Consider the following 20,818-nt stretch of genomic DNA (forward strand, 5'->3'; position numbering starts at 1 on the left):
TCTGGTCACTTTCAGGGACTATCTGGGTCAGCCTGCCCAACCTCAGCCACTTCCAGAGGGTCTTAGTGAGCCCAGGTTCCTAACAAGGCACCTCCTACCTGTCCAGTGATGTCTCACTCCTTCTCCTCACAAAGGTGAGGCCCCAGATGAAAGGTGAGACCAAAAGCAGGGAGTGACACCAAGATCTGCCAAAGGAGAATTGAGTAGCAAGAGAGCAAACAAGAAAACTACATGTGGGAGGGCAAGCTCAAAGGGACAGAGGTGGAGGGAAGCCCACTGGAGGGAGGGCAGGGATGAGGGGGTGAGGGTCTCTATCCAGCTGAGTGCCTGTCACTCAGTCAGTGGGTAGGGTCTGGAATGTCCCAAGCTGGACACAGAGGCCAGAGACTCCCATGACGGCCTCACCTGGAGCCAGCAGCACTTCAGGGCCTAGCTGTGGTACCAGCCAGCATGGAAGCTTCACAGCCAGGCTGCAGAGAAGATGAGGGGTGGGGCGTGTGGGGAAAGCCATGGGTTCTCTGGTTTCCATGGTCGGACAGCACACCAGCCTGCAGACTAGAGCTGCAGTCAGTGCTGTTGCTTTTGTCTGCTGGTTCGTGCCTTTTTCTTTGTTCTTCTTTCTTTCTCTTTTTTGTCTTTGCACTGCTGGGGATGGAACCCAGGGCCTTGTGCATGCTAGGCAAGTGCTCAGTCACTGAGCCACATCCCCTGCCCCATATACTCAAATATTTCTGGCAGTTGAATGTCATGAATGCTATGGAGCCTCATGGATCTTCAGTCCCCACCCTCACACACACTCATTGCCACCTCATCGAGTCTCTGTCCCCGCTTCCCCATTTGACCCCAATACCTACTCATTCATGCTAAACATGTCAGCATAGACCAGGGGCAGAGGCAGTGATGGCTGAAGAGGGTCCAAGGCACATATGGGACATTCTGCACAGTGAAAGCAGCCAGTGGCGAAAGGCTGCGCTACGTCTGGTTCCATTCATATGAAAGGGCCAGAATAGGTTCCTCTATAGACACAGAAAGTAGCTGGGTCGGAATGGGGGGATAGAGGAGTGACAGCTAAAGGTGTGGGTTTTCTCTTTGAAAACATTGTAAGTTTCTGTGGTGATGCTTGCACAACTAAACTGAATACAAACCATCGAATTTTTCACTTTCAATGCATGAACTATATCTCAATAAAGCTTTAAAAAAACCCACAGAAGACATGTCTACTGACCAAGGTGCCATACTGAACAGGGTACCACTTGGCTTTGACCTGCACTGCTCTGGGCGCTGGGTCCCCAGGAGCTGTTAATAGGGCCTTGGCCTTCAGGAGCCCCAGAAGGGAGAAACAGCCCTGAAGACAGTGGTCAGGGGGCTGTGGGATCCCAGGAGGGAGCTGCCATGACAAGCTCCAGGGACTCCTGGGGCGAAGCTCTGAGTGTCGTGAGGAGAAGAGAGGGCACTCTGGTTTCTGGCCTCCCCGGGTTCACACACAGCACCAGAGGCTCAGGAAGACTTCCTGGAGGTGACATGAACAGACCAGTAGGGAAGAAGGACATTGCCTTGCAGCAGTATGGGGAATAGCAGTCAGAAGATGCCCTGTAGTTCGGTGGGAGGCTGAGCAATAAGCCAGTCTGTCTCCCTTGTAGACTTCACCCTCAGGTCTTGGTCAAGTGTGTTCATGGAGGGGCTTGGGGGTGGTGATGAGGCTCCCCTGTAGGGGGGCCAGGGGAAGGGGGCACACTATGTACCTTGGAGCTTTTCCTTGATGTTGAAGGCTCCATCTGGGGCAGTACTCCCATAAATACGGTCCTTGTGCCTGGAAGGTTCTCGTGTCTGTGGTTTGCAGTCTGCAATAAACTATAACTGCATGCCCAGCCCAAGGCCCACTGAGTCACTCAGCCTGGCCCTCTAATTTGGGGGCCACTCCCAGAGCAACCAGGCAGCACCTCAGTCCATGGACCTGCCCCTCTTCCTTCTCCCTTCCCCTCTCCCACCCCAAACCCCAGCTCTCTACAGCACAGGAACAACCTGGATCCCAGTTGGAGCAGGGCTGGGTACAGTGCGTCCTTGCCCGGCTTCTCTCCTGCCCCCTGGCCTTCCACAGCTGGGAGGAGACAAGGGAGGCCGGGGAGTGGGGTGGGAGGTGGTAAGGCAGGCAGGAAGGAAGAGCAGGCATTTCCTGAGGCCCCCCAGGACTCCTGAGGAGGAGGCAAATGCACAGCTGTCTTTGCTCCCCAAGGACTAGTGGCAGACAGTGCAGGGGGGTGGGGGAAGGCAGAGGTCACACTCTTGCAGGAAGGCCCATGTGTCAGGCCACCAGACAGGCCCCCAAAGTCCTAGCTTGCACACTTCCCTAGATGCTTGGAGAGGGTCAGTTCATCCCGCTGGCGCCAGCCTGCCTTGCCTGGCCTGCATCTCAGCCCTGGAAGCCCTTTCTCTTGCCTGGTGGAGCCAAGAGCTCAGCCTTCTTGACCTGAGGAGGAGCCCAGCCCTTCAGATGTGTGGAGAGGGCAGCCCTGAGCAGCTAGCTCTGCTACTGCGCAAAGCCATCCTGCCACGGGCACCAGGCCAGGCTACATGGCCCCCTGCTCTGAGCAGCACCCCCACCATCCCTCATCAGGCAACGGCTCCCCCAGCCTGCCCAGGGAAAAGCCCATGACAGGTGCTGAAGGGAGGGCATAGGGCATGCAGAAGAGCTCATCTCTGAGGGAGGGAAAGGGACAAGGAGGAAGGTGGCTGAGAGGAGGGGAGATCACCCCCCCCCCCCCCCCCGGGCAGGGAAATCTCAGCCAGCCGCCATCCCTTTGTCTGTGTTTGAAGGACCCAGCATCAGCTGTAGCCCGTCTTCCCCCAGCTGGCTTGCAGCTGTTTGTGCCCTGGCTTTACAGATAGAGGAGGAGGCCCAGGAGAGAAGTGGGGCACTCAAGGAGCAGGCTGTGAACCCTCTTCTCTCCTTCGGACAAAAAATACTGGTCTTTGGTATGAGTCGTTGGAGAGTAGGGCTGGGAGCCTGGTAGGTGCCCCAGGTGCAGGTCTCCCACCTGTGGAGGTGGCAGCTGCTGAGACAGTTCCCCCTGGAGCCCCAGCCCATTCAGCTGCTGGGCCCACGAGTCTCTGGAGCCTGAAAAGGACACTGCCCCTTCTGGGGCTCTTCCTGGCCTCCCCCTTTCCTGCTACATGAGTGTACCCAGCTGCCCGCCCCCACCCCCCTCATTGTGGGTGGCTGCTTCTTGAATCCAGACTCAGTTCATGATTCCTCCCTAGCCGTTCTGACAGTGTGAAAGGAGAGGCCAATGCCTGTCTCCTGGGTGGGCCAGAGAGACAGAGGGGAAACCTGGGAAGGACTGGGGAACTGCTGTGAGTGAGTCAAACAGGTGGTCCTGCCCCTATGGAGTGTGCATGCAAGGCTATGCCCGAAGAAGCAAGAAGGTGACCAGTGGAGGGAGGAGCAGGGAGGGCTTCCAGAGGAGCAGGCTGTGTCTGAGGCTGCCTTTCCATACTCTCTCGAGTGTTCACATGAGCTGCTATGAAGCCAGCCCAGAGAAAGGAGTCTCTCCTGTGGAATCCCACTTAGCCCGCTTGTTCCTCAGCCTCAAGGACAAATGCTCAGCTAGGAACATATCACAGGTGTATCAGGGTCACTTCTTGAGCAAGCGATCCTGCCCAGAGTGCCCCCGAGTTTGCGGTTATTAGGGCCTCCCTCCCAGCAGCTGTGTAGGGGCAGGGTAAGCACCAGACCCACAAACTCCAGAGGGTAGCCCCTCTCCACCACTAGAGCACCTCTTGAGCAATGACCTGGAACCCCAGGGTAGTGTGAAATGAACTCTTGGTGGGGTGGGGGAGAACTTTCTGGGTGCAGGGGGCCAGACAGTTAGGGACACAGCCAACATGATCAAGAGGTAGCTGAAGTGGTGCTAGTGAGCGAAGCCTCCACTGTCTGGAAGCTTCCCAGTGTCGATGGCTGAGGCGTGGCTGGTGAAAGCTGGCACTCTCCATGCCAGGAGCTTTTTTTGACCTTCCCCTGAGGACATAATCACACAGCGTCTCTCTCTCTGGGCCACCAGGGCTGTAATTTCAGGGCCCAAAGGGGACTCCTTGAAGGCCCGGCCTGCATCTAGCTATCTTTAGAGGCATGGTCTGGGGCGTGGCCAGAGGAGAGAAAGTGGACACGGACTGTGCTGTGGCATCTGTGTATGGTCTTCAAAGCCAAGGAGCCAGAGGGAGGCTGTGAGGCACCCTGGGACCCTGTGTTCTTCCCCTGGGCAAGGCCAGACCCCAGGAGTGCTGCCTGGATCTGCCTGTGGAACTTGGAGGCTCTAGAAGGGGCAGGCAGGGGTTGAGCTGGAGCCTGTCCTGAACTCTGATTCCAGTCTGAAACCAAGTACTTGGCAGAGACCAGCACCTGGCCTGAGGACTGCACAGCCCCAGTGTCTCCAGGTTGTCCTTGTGTGGTCACTATGGCAGCAGTTGCTATGGGAGTAGGGCCTGGGGTAGCACAGGCACAGGGCACAGCATGTGTTAGACACTCCTCCTGGGCTTGCTCCTTCTAGAGTTGGGGACTTGAGCAAATCTTGCCCAGTCCTGGAGTATGAAGCAGGAAGGGGGCTTGGAACAGGGTGTGGGCAGGCTGAGTTGGAGAAGAATTTGGAGGCTGATGGGACTGGGGCAGAGAGAAGGGGAGCAGAGATGTAAGGTCCCACTAAGGTCCACAGCAGGAGACACAAGTGTATGGCTTTCCATTCCCATTTTCTACTTGAATTTGTTAGTCGCATATGTGCCAATCCTTGTCTCTATTGTCCCCACTGTCCTTACCCTCAGTTCTATGCCATTATCTCAGTACCCCCATTTCAATCTGGGAACTGATGAGTGCTTCCCTTCTTGTCATATGACCCCACCCGCTCCTACCCTGCCTGTCTTCACCACCAATTTGATTGTTAGTACCATGTCCACTCAGAGACCCAGCACCCTGGAGTGACTGATTGGGCTGCACAAATTGCTGTGCTCTCACAGCCAGCACCTGCCCAGAGAGGAATGCAGTACCCACTTGCCCTAAGCAGGCCCTGAGCAGGCTCAAGGGAGTGGTGGATGCTGACAGGATGGGAGCAGGTAGTGGGCAGCTTGGTCCTGCCATCAGGTCTATGCTGCACTTGCTCCCCAGGCTGGGGCTCTGTCTGGGGATATCCCTTGTGGTGCCAGCCTAGACTTTGGTGGCTAGCTGCTGACTAGCCCTTCCTGTATCACCACAGCACTGAAGCCCCTGGCTTCCAGCTGCTGGGAGCCCCCAGAGCTGAGCTCCCAGTTCTCTTGGCTCTCTTGGGGAATTGCCTGGGGTGAACAGAGAATCTTTGTCTCAAGCACGACCTTTTTTGCTGGGCAGCGCTAGCTAATGAAGGCCCAGTCTCTGTCCCAACTCAGGACAAGAGCAACTCCAGTCTGCCATGGGGCTAGCTTCTTCCTTGGCCAGGTGGTGAACCCAAGAGCCTCCTTGTAAAATCCCTGAATTCTGCTGGGTGCCTGTGGCTCACACCTGTAATCCTAGCTACTCAGGAGGCAGAGATAAGGAGGTTCGAGGTCAGCCCGGGGAAGTAGTTCATGAGACCCTATCTCGAAAATACCCAACATAAAAAAGGTGGAGTGGCTCAAGTGGTACAGCATCTACCTAACAAGCATGAGGCCCTTAGTTCAAACCCAAGTACCACCAAAAAAAATTCCTGACTTCTAATTCACAGGGTTCCCTGCCTTGGGCTCTATGGCTCATAGTAGCTCCAAGGCCAAGCTGCTTCCTGTCCGAGAAGTGGAATTAACCCAGGAACCACCTGACGGTGCCTGCCTCCTACCATCCTCCAACCACGCCAGGGGACTTTCTCTTCTCTCCTTGTCTCATCTGTCACACAGTGGGCCTCCCTGCCTCATCTGCTCAGCAGAGGTTAAGAGTAGGGAGGAGAGGATGTTGGGGTTGCCCAGCCCACATTTCCTGTGCCTCTCTTGGGCCTGAACTCTGTAACTATGAAGAGGGTGGGGGTTGGAGGGACCAGGAGGTCAGAGCAGGAAAGACAGGGGATGGGATGGCCAGGCAGGGGAGGAGGGGTCTTGAGAACTGGGAAAGCAAGGCCAGCGCCTCCAGGGCTGCTGACCTCTGACCCAGCCCAAACAGGAAGTGCCATATCTGTGGGCCCAGACCCGAGAGGAGAAGGAATGCAGGGATGAGTCCAAAGCAAACACTCCACCAGCTTAGCTTCCCAGACCTCCCCCTTTCCCCAGAGTCTGGCCCTTTCTCTGCTGAGAATGTGGGGGTGGGGGTAGGGGGATGGGAGAATTGGCTGCAGAATGGGATCAGGGCAAGATTTAGTTCCCAGGCCCAGAGCCTAGTTGGAACTGGTGGCAGCATGAGGTCTCTATATGGAGATCTTTGTGTCCTTCCTCCTTTCACATCCCTGAAGGTAGGGCTAGCCTCTCTACTGTTGCATCCTGCATCCTGCTTGCCTGTCACTGGTGCATGGCATTGTGAGCTGTGGAGGCTAACCCAGGGACCCCAGCCCTTTCCCTGTGCCACCCCCTTACACAGGTCAGACAATGCCCCAGCGGTCTCGGGGAGTTCTGCAGACCCAGTGTCTCCACCCAGCACAGCTGGCCAGTCCTGACTTCAGGACTCAGCAGGCTGAGCTGTCACTTCCCTGGAGGGCTCCTGGCACTCTGTGGTCAGCACTGCAGGCTGACTTGCTCAAGTCAGCAACTCTGATCAGGGGATCGGACCTCCAGGACAGGGCCTGGCTTTGTACAAACCAAGGGCTCAGTCCCCAATACTTGTTGAATGAATGCTAGTGTATCATCCTCTGGCACAGGGGTATAACCTGATTGCATGGGGGTATAACCTGATCCCACAGGGTTAGGGGTATAGTTCAAGTGGCAGAGCATCTGCCTAGCAAGTGAGAGACCCTGAGTTTAAACCCTAGGTCTGCACAAACAAATGAATGAATGAATGAATAAATAAATAAATAAATAAATGACCTGGTCCCACAGCAAACAAGCCCTTTGACTGTGGTCAAGTTACATTACTGGCCTACACCTCTGTCTTTCATCTGTGAGCTATGGATGGGGCCCTAGGGACTTGGCAAGCTGCCTGGGGAGTGGGTATGCATGTGGGGACCAAGATGAGAGCTCTGGAACCTGGAATGGGGGGAAAGACAAAGGTGCTTCTCCAGAGGTGCCACTGTATAGCATTCACTAGCTCTTGGTGGCTTTAGAACAAAAGACAGGTGTTGTGGGCTTCCATGCTACACTGCACTGACGGCTAAACCCATCTCTGTGGGTCCTGGCCCAGGACAGGGAAACTTCTTGCATGAGAGGGCTCAGCTGCAGATGGGTCCTGGAGCAAGGGAGGCCAACTGGAAGGGACTTCAGGACCCTGGTGAGGGCAGGAGTGTGGGGAGGCTTCCAGGGGACTCTCTGATGAAGCACCATCTGGAGTGGGGCTCAGAAACTGTGTGGAAAAGGAGAGACAGTGCACGTGGTAAATCCAGGAGACAGGCCCACCACAGGCTTGAACGAGATGCATTTATTATGTTCAGCTATTGCTTTCCACACCCTTTGTCTTCCACTGGGCCATTTGCTAAGTGAAAGTGCCTCTATCAGTCACGGGAAGTGGGCATATCTAAAGCAGAACTGGAGCTAGGCCTGGTAAGGTAGGCAGGATGGGGCTAAGAGCCCTTCTCTCCCTGCTGGGGCTGAAGGATCACACTATGGTAGGCCCGGATGCAGGAGAAGGCAGTAGGCGGTATGCGGCGCCGGTCAATGAAATTATTCTCCAGGTGTGTAGCGATAAGATTGGAGTCCTGGGCCACGCGTGTGTCACAGATGGAATTCAGGGGCACATGCCTGTGAAGGGGGTGGCAAGGCAGAGCAGAGGATAGAAGAGCCCAGAAAATAGGGGCAAGCATCACACTGAAATAGACCGAGAGGAGTGTTAAGATGGGGGCAAAGACGTCAGAACCTGGAAGGAGAGTCAGGCACGCTCTTGGCCGCCTCTCAACTGAGCACTCAGCCCAAGGCCCCCAGCCCCAGCCTTTGCTGCTCTAGGCCAGAGCCCTGCCTCCCTCTTGTCCACCCACTGCCCACAGTGAGCTGTCTGAAGTCCTCTACCTTGACTGCCTGGGCCTGCCAGCCACTGGCACAGCCTCTCATGGCAATGAAGATGGACGGATGGATGAATTGGGGGAGGGGAAATGATTCTCCCACTCTTGCCCTTAGCCTCTCTCAGGCTTCTGAGGCCTTGCGGGTGAGGAGTCTGCCCTAGCCAGGGCCTCCTGGCTTTGGGTTGCCTCTCCCTCCCCCGGCTGGAGGTGGACCTGGGTGCAACTGGGGAGCCCTACCTGATCTTATTGTGGCTCAGGTGCAGCACCTGCAGACCTTTGAGCCCCAGGAGGCCACGCGGGATGGCCTGCAGCTGATTGTGATCCAGCAGCAGCTCTGCCAGGGAGGCCTGCAGGCCCAGGAAGGACACTCTGTGGATGCTGTCAGCGCACAGCTTGTTGTGGGACAGGTGCAGGAACTCCAGGCCAGGCTTCATGTGTGCAAACACATAGCCGGGAATGCGCTCAATGAGGTTGTGATGCAGCGTCAGGCGCCTCAGGCCCCGGGGCAGGAAGGAGGGCACATGCACCAGCCGGTTGTGAGACAGGTCGAGGATTTCCAGCTTCCTGTGGAGCGGGGCACACACATGTGGAGGGAGCTGGTGGCTTAAGGGTCCCACACCTGGCTGCCAGGGAACTCCAGAGGCTGGAACCCCAAATTGGGGCCGTGGTCCCATACCCAAGAGGAGTGTGAGGGTTTCATCCTAGATGGCAGCTGCCACCTGGACCTCTTCACAGCAGGGACTCACAGGACTCTTGAGTCAGGCTAGGCCCTGTATGGTTTCTGTGTCCCCCTCTGCCCAGGAAGAGGGGATCTGGGTGAGACGCTCCTTGCTCCCTGCTGGGCCAGCTACACCAGCCCTCAGTATAGAGGCAGGGGACCCTTCTCCCACTTCATCTCTTCCCTCTATGCTTTGTCACAAGGCTTTCAGGTCTGACATCTGTCAAATGGAGGTAGCTAAAATTTGTCCCTCTTCCTGCCTGTTCAAGGCTTCAGAGCCTTCTTCTTGTGTCTCTCCCACTCTCCCTGTTTTCTATCCTTGACATGATAAAGATGGAATCAGGGCTTGAGCATGCTAGGTATGTGCTCAACCACTGCCTAGCCATCCCCCCCAACCCCCGCCCCCACTGGCTCTCTCCTCTACGCCTGTTGTCTTTTCCCTGCCTCAACTACACAGGAGTCAGATAGGCAGATAGAAACACATCAGGTGTCCTAAAGCCCTGTGTCCACAGCACAGAGGGATCCAGGGGGGCTGATGGTGAAGTTCAGATCACCACCTTCCACTGGGCCACAGTGGGTCCCAGTTGGCCCATAGTGGACCCCTGAGGCCTTGACCCTAGCATCAAGTAAGCCCTAGTCCCTGTGGGTCTGCAAAAGCAAAGTGACAATGCTTCTAGAATGGGTCAGAGCAGGGAAAGTGGTTTCTATCAGTGACACAACTAGCCAGTGAGGGGGCAGCCCTTTGGGCAGCTCCCCTGCTTCCTGCCCCTGCAGGCTGTAGCCCCTCCCCTTCCATCAGCAAAGAGAAGACAGGGCAAGCAGGGCTGAAGTCAGAAAAGGCAGGGGCTGAGCTGTCTGGACTTGACCAGCCGCCAGCCCCCTGCCCAGGCCCCGCGGCGGCAGGCAGCAGGAGTGGAACGCGGCTGGGTGGCCCCTCCCAGGCTGCTGTCTGCTTTCCTTTGCCCCCTTGGCAAGTGTGGGGGGAGGAAAAGGAATAATTAAACCCAAACGTCCTGGTAACTTTTTCCTGGAACAAGAAGATGCAGGGCGGGAGGCTCTGGTCCCGGGAATGGTGGGTTGGACTGTCTGTGGACCCTTGCCTTGCCTCCTCACTCCTGCCCCACCCTGTCTTGGTGGTCACCAGACCCTCCTCAGCCTTTTGCCTGGCACCCAAACTCCCTCGGCCCTCCCCACTGTTCCCAGAACCTGGTCCTGTTCCTTAGCCCTGTGGCTTCTGGTCACTGTGAGAAGCTGTAGTGCTAACACCCCCACCCAGCTGTCTAAACCAGATCTGGGAAATCATCTTAGACCCTTCTTGTAGTGGAGTAAATAGTGGCCCCCAAAAGACAGGAATACATATAGAGCAAGCTGGGCAGACAGACTTGGGACAGAAATCCCTTGGCCAGGCTAAACGCTGAGCTGGGAGACCATCACCTTAGGGGAGATACCTGAGGTCCCTGTCACAACAGGCAAAGTGGGGAGACCTGAGGCTGGCCGGTCAACAGGGTGATTCTATAAGGACTGGCACATCAGGCCGAGGCCTTGGGCATTCTCCTGAAGGGAAAGGGGCCTAGAGGGTGTTGGTAGGTCAGAACTTGTTCACTCTTGAATTTTGGGAAGCCCACTCTGGTGGCTGGTGTCATGGGCTGAATGACAGTCCACCCAAATGTATCTATGTCTTAATCCCAAAACCTTTTGAGTGTGATTTAATTTGGCAAAGGGGTGTTTCCAGATGTACTGAAGGTAGGGGTGTGGAGATGAGGTCATCCTGAATTACCTGGGCCCTTAACCCAATGAACGGTGCCCGAAAAACAGACAGAAGAGAGAGCAGACAGAGATGCAGAGGGAAGGAGGTGGTGTGGAGACAGAAGCAGACAATGGACTGATGTGGCCACAAACCAAGTGTGTGTTAGCTTTCTCGTCACTGTGACAAAATGTCTGATATAAACAACTTAAAAGGAGGAAAGCTTTATTTAACTCACAGTTCAGAGGTTTTGGGGAGGTGTGACAAAGCAGCTCACATCATGGCAGATGGAAAGCAGAGAAAAAGGAACACAGGAAGGGGCCAGGGCAACATAGAGCACCCTAGGACTGCCCGCCAGTGACCTACTTCCTCCAACCAGGCCCCACCTTCTCCCAATAGTGCCATATATTGAGTCTATGATGGGCTCAATCCATTCATTAGGTCAGAGCCCTCAGGACCCAATCACTTCCCAAAAGCTGCCAACCAAACCCTCACATTTCACATTCGAACCATAACACCAAGAAACAATTTTGAGGCCACAAGAAGCGGAATAGGGGACTCCAGACTTTTCTGGCCTCAAAAATTGGGAGAGAATCTACTTCTGTTTTAGGGCTTTTCTTTTTGGTGGTACTGGGAATGGAACTCAGAGAACTCAGAGCCTTCCATTTGGTAGGTAGGAGCCACACCCCCAGCACACTTCTGTTGTTTTAGTCCGGTTTTTGGTGATTTGTGATGGCAGTCCTGGGGACAGCATATCATCTCTCTTTGCCCTGTCCCTTCCATTGTCTCTTCCTGCCCCTGTCACCTTACAGCTGGACCCAGGTCTGGGCCAGCTCTGTGTGCCATTAACCGCCCCCATCCTCATAGGCTTCCTGGGTACGGGCAGGGTAGGGCAGGGCTGGGCATGGGTGTGTGAGGCGGTCGTTCAGTGGGAGGTGCAGAGGAAAGGCCTTGGAAGTTGGCAAGAAGAGTTGGCTTTGGAAGAGCAGGTGGTGACTGAGAGCCCAGGCTGCCCTGAGCTTGGTGTCCTCAGTAACCCACCTGAGACCAAGCCCAAGCAATGGGTCCTCCCTGTGGCTCCCAGGCCTTCTGCACACTCATTGGGACTTCATGGCTCCACCCCACCCTCTTTGCTCACTTGTCTGACTCCCTGGGTTTCTTGGGGCCCTTCCTCCCGCTGTGTCCTCGTGTTCCTGTCAGGGTGAAGCCCCACTAGAGTGGACACTCACTCACGGGAGATCAATCCAAGCACGGGGTGCTAGACGGTCCTCCTGGAGCCTATTGTTGCTGAGCACCAGAACACTGAGGTTGTGGCTGCCATTCAGCACATTCTCTGTCACCTCCTCGATGAGATTGGTGGCCAGGTGCAGCTCCTAGTGTCAGGGGGTGTGATAAGGGTCTGCTTTCCTCTCATTACCAGCCTGGACCAGTTCTGGCACCTACCAGATAGGCCATGGCTCCTCAGAGGCCCCCAAGACCCATCCCCAGAGAGCACCACCAATTAGGGGTGGACCTTTCAGGAGACTGTGTGGCTCTGAGAGGGTGTGGGCCTTACTTGGAGATACCCAGTGGAATCGGAATAATGCAGGAGGTCCAACTCTGGGCTGAGGAGAGGCCCCACTGGCTCTGAAATCTTGTGAGTTTCATCATAAAAATCCCCTAATGGACTGCTCTGTACTCCTTGACAGATGCTCTGGTCATTTGACTGTAATGATATCACACCCCCTCTATCCTAGGGGCTCCCAGCTTACCAGCAGGGAGGCTGGCAGGCCACGCGGGATGGTCCTCAGTCGGTTCCGATCCATCCTCAGGTAGAGAAGGCTGTGGAGAGGTTGGAAGGCCAGAGGGGAGATGTCCCCATCATGCAACTGGTTCCCTTCCACTTCCAGCGTTAGCAGCTGGCTGAGCCCTGCAGGCCAGAAAGAGGGGCTCGGTGAGTAGACCATGGTGCTCCTTTGACTGCATCCCTGCTCCACTTCCCAGATTCCCAGGCTCAGCCTCTTTGCCTGTACCCCGGAAGCTGCTGTGCTGTAGGCCCTGCAGGAGGTTGTCATTGAGTTTGAGCTCCTGTAGGGAAGTGGGCAAGGCAGGCACTTTGGACAGTGAGTTTCCATCCAGGTTCAGCCGCTTAAGCCGTGTCAGATTCTGAGAGGAGGACAGAAGAGCTGGGCTGAGGGCTGGTGTGCTGCTGGTTAGGGCACAGACCTTCCTGGGCGTGACTTTGGGTCCGTCCTAACCAAGGGGTGCCCCTATTTGAATTGTGGCTTCCTAGTTCCCATTGGGACCAGGCCTGTTGGGGGTATCCTTTGCTGCTGCATGGGGCCCAGGGGTCGGTGCTGCTTTTCAAGGTCCCACCTACAGACCATGCACTCCAAATCACGGGATCCATCTGTGCTAGGTAGTGCCATCCTGCAGTGCCTCCTCTAGACTTAACTCTCAGCAGCTCAGCTGTGCAGATCAATGCAGAGCAATCAATGGACACCACGGGCCATCCAAGACCTGCCAGCCACCCTCCATGCTCAGGCTCCCAGAGTTTAGGTAGAGGGGCTGTGGCGTACCTTGAAGGCATGGGGGTGCAAGCCTTGGGTATCCAGTTTGTTCTTGCTCAGGTCCAGCCACTCCAGGTTGGGCAGCCCCATGAACGCGTGGGCCGGGATCTTGGCAATTTCATTGTCTGTGCACACATGGGGCAGCTATATCCCATACCTCTCTTCCCCTGCCCTCTGCTACTCTATACCTCCCACTCCTTTGAAGAAACCAGATCTTCTGATGGTCCCAGGTCAGGGCATCTTCTCACAGCCAATCAGAACCCACAGGGAGGTGGCCCATACCCAGTGAGGCAGCCACAGTGGCCAAGGACTGGACAGAAGTGGAGACAGGGCAAGAGCACAGGTATGCACCCCTTCTCACCCCTGCTGCAGGGGTGGGTGCTGGAAGAGAGGGGCCACCCACCTGTCAGGTAGAGTGTGGTCAGGCCAGGGTCAGTCAAAGCAGGGACATGCTTCAGTTTGACATTGTCACAGGCAATAACTGCTTGGGCCAGAAGGCACGAGGCCGGCAGGGAGGGCATGGCTTGCTCCATGGTGCCCACGTCTGTAAACTCAGGCACATGCCCTCGCCTGTCTCCTGGCCTTTTCTGCCCATGGCCTGCATTCTCTGAGGCGCTGCTCATGTGCTGGCCTCTGCCGCTGTCTGTCTGTTGGCGCTGGGCCCTTGACCCAGACTGCTGGGAGGTCCCTGGAGGAAGAGACGCAGCCCTGGCCTGGTCACAAGCAGTAAGGGCCCAACTGAGGGGCAGGGGCTTTCAAGTGACTGAGGCTGGAAGGGTTCCTCTCCTGCCCCTCACATGAGAGCACTTGGCTTGGGCAGGGCCTGAGTAGCTGGTGACACAGCTGTGACTGGTGAAGGTTGGACAAAACTTGGCCACTTTGGCCACTCAATAAGTGGCCTTATTACCCCTAGAAGGCGCCATCTGAGGCCGCCTGGCCTGGCCAGTCCTCACCTTTGGAAGGCCTCCTGGGCTTTAGGCCCCTTCTCTTCGCTTGCTGACCTCCGGCCTTCCTGCCCCTACCCTCTTCTGTAGCCACTGGCCCCTTTTTGTCTTGAGGGGCCCTGCTGGCCTGCAAGAGCCTGAGCTTCTCAGCTTGTGACTTCCCTTCCCCAGCCCCCAGGGCAGCTATGGCGTGGGGCTGAGCCTGCTCGGTGCCCAGCCCCTTGTTCTGATCCTGCTTCTGCCCTGAGGCCACTGGGGGTGACTTCTTCCGCAATGACAGCCACGGCCTGGTGGGTGCCTTCCAGACAGGCACAGAGGGCTGGGTGGGGGCTCTGTGGGCTCTCTCCTTAGAGGTGGGCCAAACCTGCGGCCAGTCCAGCTGTTCATCCTCAGGTCTGTCTGGGTTGCCATTCCTTGGGATGGATTGCCCTTGACCTACAAAAGGAGCCAGTGTGGGCTGGGGTGACTGGGACTTCTCACATGGCTGAGGAGCCTTGCCTTCTTTCTCCCAAGTGAGGTATCCCCTGCAGCCCAGCTAACCAATACCCTCCCTCTCTACCTAGGCTGCACTCTGCTTTCTCTCCTCTCCTGAGGAGCACCAGAGAGAGAAGCAGAGCATAGCCCAATGCCATAAGCAGCTGAGTGCCCCATGTGGCTCCCCTACCTGCCCCTCAGAGCTGAGGCAGCTCTTATCTGCTAGGAGCTCTCCAAAAGCTTGTTGGGATAGGCATAAGCTGGTCATGGCCCACAGGGCTAGGAGAGCTTCAATAGCCCTAAGCTGAGGACCTCAGTCTGCTCAGAAGACCTTAGGTTCTACCTCCCCTCACTTCCCTGGATGAGGGGGCGGGCAGCGCATTGCTTCAGTGTCCCTCTCTGTCCTATGCCCAGTGGTGAGCAAGGGACCTTGTATATGCTTCCTCTGGACAGCCTCTGGGGTTGCTGCCGCAGTGCCTGCTGGGAGGGGGGTTGTTGGGGGCTGGGGAAGCCTGAAGGCCACATTGAGGGGCTATCAGTCACCTCAAAGGAGGGGTGGTAATCCCTGGGACCTCCCCGGCTCCCACAGCCTAGCAGTCCAGAGGCCACTATTTTACTGCAGGGGATGGGCCTCAGCTGGCCCCTCCTGTCCTGCTCTTGGGGTGGGGCCACCAATCACAGCACCAGCCACCAGCCTATGTGACAAAGGCTATGCCCATAGGCCTTGTCCTGGGGCCTAGCTCTTCCAGTCACCCCCGCCCCCAAGGCGCTATGTTTCCAGTCTCCCAAGGTGCTCCTTATCCCAGTAGGCTTTGGGGCAGCCAGATCAAATCTCTACCTGGCAAATGCTGATCCATTCCTCAGCTTCTCCCTTCCTTGCCCCATCCTAGGCAGTAGGCACAAGGCCTCCCAGAGTCTGTAACCTCCTCGTTCTCTAGAGGGCTCTCTGAGAGCCATGAACCCCTCTCAGCACTGCCTGAACACCCCAGGTGGGCAGCCTTGAAGTGACTAGCTTTCTCCCTTCTCCCAGAGCCCCAGGGGTACTCCAGTAGTGGAGCAGGACACTCTTCTTCCTGCTGGTGCCAGCTACTCACCGTTGGAGGACCAGGGCGGGCTGAGTGGTGGTTGCAAGGTGGGCGATCCCACCAGAGTTGGTGGGGCTGTGGGATCTCTTAGGCTCAGCCCCTTCTTGGCCAGGGCCCCTCCAGAGCATCCCATCCAAAGAGCCAGGATAAGTAGCAGTGGACCCTTCATGGCCTCAATGGGCATGAAGAGCTGGGAGAGGCAGAGCAGTGATCACAATGGGATGGGACACATGGACATACACAACAGTGGCAGGACGGCACACAACAGTCCTGCTCCTGCTCCCTGAGCTCCTGGCCCTGCTTATGTTGCTGGAAGCTGCCCCTGCCCAGACCAGCCCCCCCCAACTTTCTTCCCCGGAAGACCTCCCTTCTGCCAAACAAACACCTCCCCAGGCCTTGCCCCCAATTCTCCACAACATCCCCTGCTCCTACCTGAGGAGAAAGACAGATATTCTTTCCTGAACCCGAGTGCTCAATGCTTTTCCTGTAAGGCTTGCATTCTCCACTGGCCCAGGCCCAGTGGCCCCCATGAATGGGGCTTCTGTCTCCACATGCAGGCCTGTGAGGCCCACCACAGAGCATGGCGCCCACCACAAGCTGCCAGGTCCTACATCCGTGGTTGAGAAGGAGAGAAGCAGGGTCCTCCTGGGTCCCTGAGAGAGGGGGCAATGTTGGCTCTAGTCTCGACAGAACCTGCCAATCCCATGAGCTTTTTCCATGGCTACCAGTGGGAGCCCTACCAATTCTGGAGTAAAAAGAACACGTGGCAGAGCACTACCTGGGCACTGGCCTGCCTCGGGATGGGACTGGTTCCTGGTTCTTCTATCAGCTCCCTGCCTACCACTGGGCAGCTCCTTTTCTTCCAGGTCTCCACTTCTTCCTCTGCAAGAAGGGGGACAGTTTGGATGTCCTGTGGTACCCCCACTGGAACATGTATGCACTAGGTACAGCCTGGGTTAGGCTATCTCACAAGTCCCCTCAGACTCCTTAGCCAAGAGTCCCAGGCCCCAGGAGCCCCTGTACCTCCCACACAGCCTCTGGGTCAGAGAGGCCCCATGGGTCAGGATGATGTGAGGTAGAAAGGAGGTCATGCCTGAGAGAAGGCGCTGCTGAGTGAAGGCAGAGGAACTGGTAGCAGAACAAGACACAAGGAAAATGGGGTACCTACATAAATCTCTGGAACAGCCCTTGGAGGGGGTCCCTGCAGCCCCAGCCCCCCAGCCTAGCTGTGGGCTGAGGGTGGCAGGCAGCTGTGGCTGGCAGGGAGCACCCAGCTCACCACATGGCTCGGCTCCTGGGGCCAGCATTAAGGAAGCTTTTCCTACAGCTCTGTCCAGTGTTGACTTATGTTTGGAAGCGAACTGAAAAAATGAGTTAATTGTGGGTAAGGCTTGGGTGGAGGGAAGAAGGGGAAGCAGCGGGGGAGGAGAAGAGGCCAGGCAGGGCTATGGGTGTCCAAGTCTCTGTCCTGGGACCTTGAAGGGTGTGGGGGCGAATCAAAGTGGGGAGGGACCCCAGAAAGTGGGTCTCTGTTGGACTCCTCAACATTTGCACTTTTGGGGCTGGGGAGCAGCGGGGGCAGATGGAGTCACTATGGAGCCCCCACTCCAGCGAACACAGGGTCCACAGTCACCCCTCCCCACCCCTGCCATGCAGGCCTCTGGTTTATGGCCTGAATTTGGTACAGTGCCACACACAGACCAAAGACAGGGACTGTCTGGGGAATGAGCAAATGCCTTGGGAGCCAGGGATGAAGCCACCGTCTGAGTGTGCATACAGTGGGTGACATAGGATGGCCTGCACTCAGGGTTCTGTCTGGGGAGGGGCGCTGCTAAAGTGAAGCCCTTAGGCATGAGAGGCCTGAGGTGTGCCATCATCAGTCATCAGTCAGTGAAGTTTGCAGGAGAGCCAGAGGAGTGAGTGCAACCAAACCCCAATTTTACAGAGAAGGAGCACAAGGGCCATGGGGCTTGCCCACGTCACTAAGCCTCCTGGTCAAGGAATTGCCTGGGGTGGGCCTAGAGCCTGGGCCCCTGGAAATGCCTGGGATGGGGGCCTTGGCTCCGCCCCCCTCTCTGCCTGGGGATGTATTCTGGAATCCTGGCCCCCTACCCATTTCCCCTGTTCTCGCCGCTCCCCAGGCGCTGACTAAACATCCTGCCATCTGGTTCCCATTAGCTGGGCTGGGGGGGGGGAGCCTGCTCCCAGGTTTCTCTGGCATAGCCAGTCTGGAGGAGGGAGGGACACCCCTTCCTAACCACCTTGGCAGGAAGGGGTGAGGCTTGGGGTCCTTTCCATTCCCAACTCCCATGGAGCACAGTCCTGGCTACTCTTCCCTTGGTTGGGGACCCAGTGGCCAACCCAGGTAGGCACCTGGGGAGTGGTACTTCTGCCACCTACTCTGTCCAGCAGGGGTTCCCAGTCATCTTGGGGATCTTGAAGGAACCCCCACAGAGCAGAACCAGCCTGCATTGGGTGGGCTCAACAAAACCAGAGGTTCCTAGCAAGTTTCTGTCTACCCTCCTCCTCCCTCTCCTCAAGAGCTCACTTGGACTCAGGCTCAGGCAGGGCCCCAGGCCAGCACTGATCCTGAGCCGGTGTCTGGAGCAGAGGGTGGGAGGGGCATTGGGATTTTCCAGGAACCAGGATGAGGCCTGAGGGTTGCTGGAAAGATCTTTGAGCCTCCACTCTGCTACGGACAGACTGGTCAGGTGACATCAAGAGCAAACATCCCTGCTCAGTATCTCAGTCTCCCCACGGCAATATGGTGGACATGCGTTTCTAAGAAAGTTGTAGAATCTGAGAGCAGGCAGGGAGAAGAGACTGTCTTAAATAATCATTGTTATTTCTTAGCTGCATAAATTTTAAGGACAAGGAAAGAACTTCTGCCCCTTCTCCTTCCCCTTCCCTTCCACACAGCTTGCTTCCCATCCCCATACAGGTACACTCTGTGCACCTACATATCCTCTGCAAGTCAGGACTCAAATCAGCAGCCAGAAGGATGACAAAGCAATGCCTTTTGTCTCTTAAGTCTTAGAGCTGCTCAGCTGAGAGCTCTCATCTCAACAAAGGAGGATTGGCAAACAGATTCTTTGCTCACAAACATTCCTGAGCCCCTGTTAGTGATAGCATGGGGACCCCATCAGAAACAAAAGGGCTGGCCATGGTAGCTAGAAGAAGCAACACTTTTGACAGATGATCAGATGAAGACCTTGAGAAAGTGACTTGGGCAGAGAAGAGAAGGAAGAGGAGATAGCCATGCAGATAGAGTTCTAGTAAAAAGTCCTTCAAAAGGGAGGACGATCCAGTGCAGACACTGAAGTGAGAAAGGGTTTGGCCCAATTTGAGAAACAGTAAGGAGACAGTATTGGAGCAGGCTGAAAGAGGGTCTACTTGACTGACTTTGCCTTTGCCTTTGAAAAAAAACAGAGAGTCACTGTGAACTTCTCAGCAGAAGACTCACAGAATTTGACATAAAAGGAACCCTTAGCAGTGGGGTGGAGCACAGACTGACTGGGAGCTGGAGGGCTCCCACCACACTGGTAGAAGTCAGTGTGGAGGTGTGGCTGAGACATCCAGGGAAGAGGTGATAGTGTCCAATCCTGGGTGGAAGCCACAGGTGGGGAAAGGGGTTGGAGTGAGAACACTGTGGGGTGAGTGAGCCAACCTCATGCCTGCCCTACCTCAGGAGACAGACTGCGAGGTTAGTCATCAGATCGCCAAGCTGTCAACTAGAAGCAGTTCCATGAATGTATCTGGAGCTCAAGGTCGAGGTCTGGGTTGCTGTCCCTGCTCTCCCACGATCTATAAGGAATTCTCTCATTCGCCTAGTGCATAGAGCATCTGCAATGTGCCCATACTTCTGCCAGTGTCCAGGGCGGAGAACAGTGGTTTGGGACTCCAGAGAGAAGAAACAGGTCCATTCTTGAGTCTTCCACATCTTGTCTGAGTAAAAGGGACATGTGTGTTTGCACATGTGTGTTCGCACAGGGTGCTGGCTCTCCAAGTGCACATGTAGGTAGGTCATGGGTACCTGTACATGCAGCTGTTTTGCATGTCAATAAAGATACAGGGTCATTTCCCCCTGACAAGCTTTCAGAAGGAAAAAGGCAAACTTTCCATGCCCTCTTCCTGTTGCCAGCAGCCCTTCCCTAGAGGAAACTCATCTTGTTTTAATGCCATTGAAACCTCAGAGGATCTGGTATCAATTAAAGGACTTTTCTTGCAGATGCTTTTGTGAGCAGCCAATTCAGATTCAGATGTACAGACTCATCCTTCAGGCTGCCTTGCCTGAGAACAGAGAGAGAGAGAGAGAGAGAGAGAGAGAGAGAGAGAGAGAGAAAGAAAGAATAAGGAGGCACAGGGAACACAAAACCTCTGCTGGTGACTAGGTGGAAGGAGTGAGGACCACCCACTGTGAGGACCCCCAGGCCTTTAGCTGCTGGGTGTGGGAGTCCATTGGGTGGTGCCAGTGGAAGGCAGCCTGGAGAGGGCAGCATGCAGCAAGGGGGACTTGGGGCATTTGGCCCATGTGGCTGGGTGGAGGCAGTAGGGCCATGGTCTGGATAAGGACTACTTTCCAATCCTCCTTTCCCGCTTAAAATTCTGGTTGGTTCCTGCTAAAAACGTGGGCTTCACTTGACTCTCCATGAAAGCTGTGCTGCCCTTTCAGGTGGGTCTCAGGCAGGGGCTAGAGGCTGGGCAGAAACTGAGGCTCAGAAACTGGGGGCGCTGGGGGGAAAGAAGGTAAAGTTGAGCACCTTCTCCCCCAGTCTGGCCCTCCAATCAGGCACGTTTATGTTCCAGTCCTGGCGCCCGCGTCTCCAGCTCCAGACACATGTGACTCAGTCCTGTTAGTCTTGCCAAGCTGTCTAGACCCAAGAGTCTCCCCATGGAGGGGGGTGATCCCGCCCTGCCGCCGTTTCCTCCATTGCCTTGGCTAAGTCCTACACATGTGCAGCTTCGCACCCCCTCACATCTCCCATCTTGCACAGCTATGGGACCACAGCAAGCAGGGTGTGGGGCTGTGTACCTAAATGCAAAGATCCCCAGGGCCCTGCCCATGTCTCCATTTGTGGGGCCTGGGGCAAGAAGACAAATGAAAACCTCGGCCCTTGCCTTCCCCTTGTCCCCATGCCTGTTCCCACCTCCAGCTCATGGGGGCCAGGTATGCTCCCC

General features: G+C 56.0%; 1 protein-coding gene across 1 annotated transcript; it reads right to left on the reverse strand.

The window, feature by feature from the left end:
• Positions 1-7,543: 7,543 nt before the first annotated feature.
• Positions 7,544-13,943, reverse strand: LOC141419846 (extracellular matrix protein 2-like). The gene is made up of 7 exons (XM_074063673.1): positions 13,541-13,943; positions 13,147-13,262; positions 12,601-12,733; positions 12,340-12,497; positions 11,822-11,961; positions 8,364-8,690; positions 7,544-7,869 (listed from the first exon to the last, which is right to left on the reverse strand). Exons 1-7 carry the CDS (start codon positions 13,758-13,760, stop codon positions 7,692-7,694), a joined length of 1,272 nt encoding a protein of 423 aa, XP_073919774.1. The 5' UTR covers positions 13,761-13,943; the 3' UTR covers positions 7,544-7,691.
• Between the last annotated feature and the right edge of the window lie 6,875 nt (positions 13,944-20,818).

This window comes from Castor canadensis, chromosome X, assembly GCF_047511655.1.
Source record: "Castor canadensis chromosome X, mCasCan1.hap1v2, whole genome shotgun sequence".
Classification (NCBI taxonomy): Eukaryota; Metazoa; Chordata; class Mammalia; order Rodentia; family Castoridae; genus Castor; species Castor canadensis.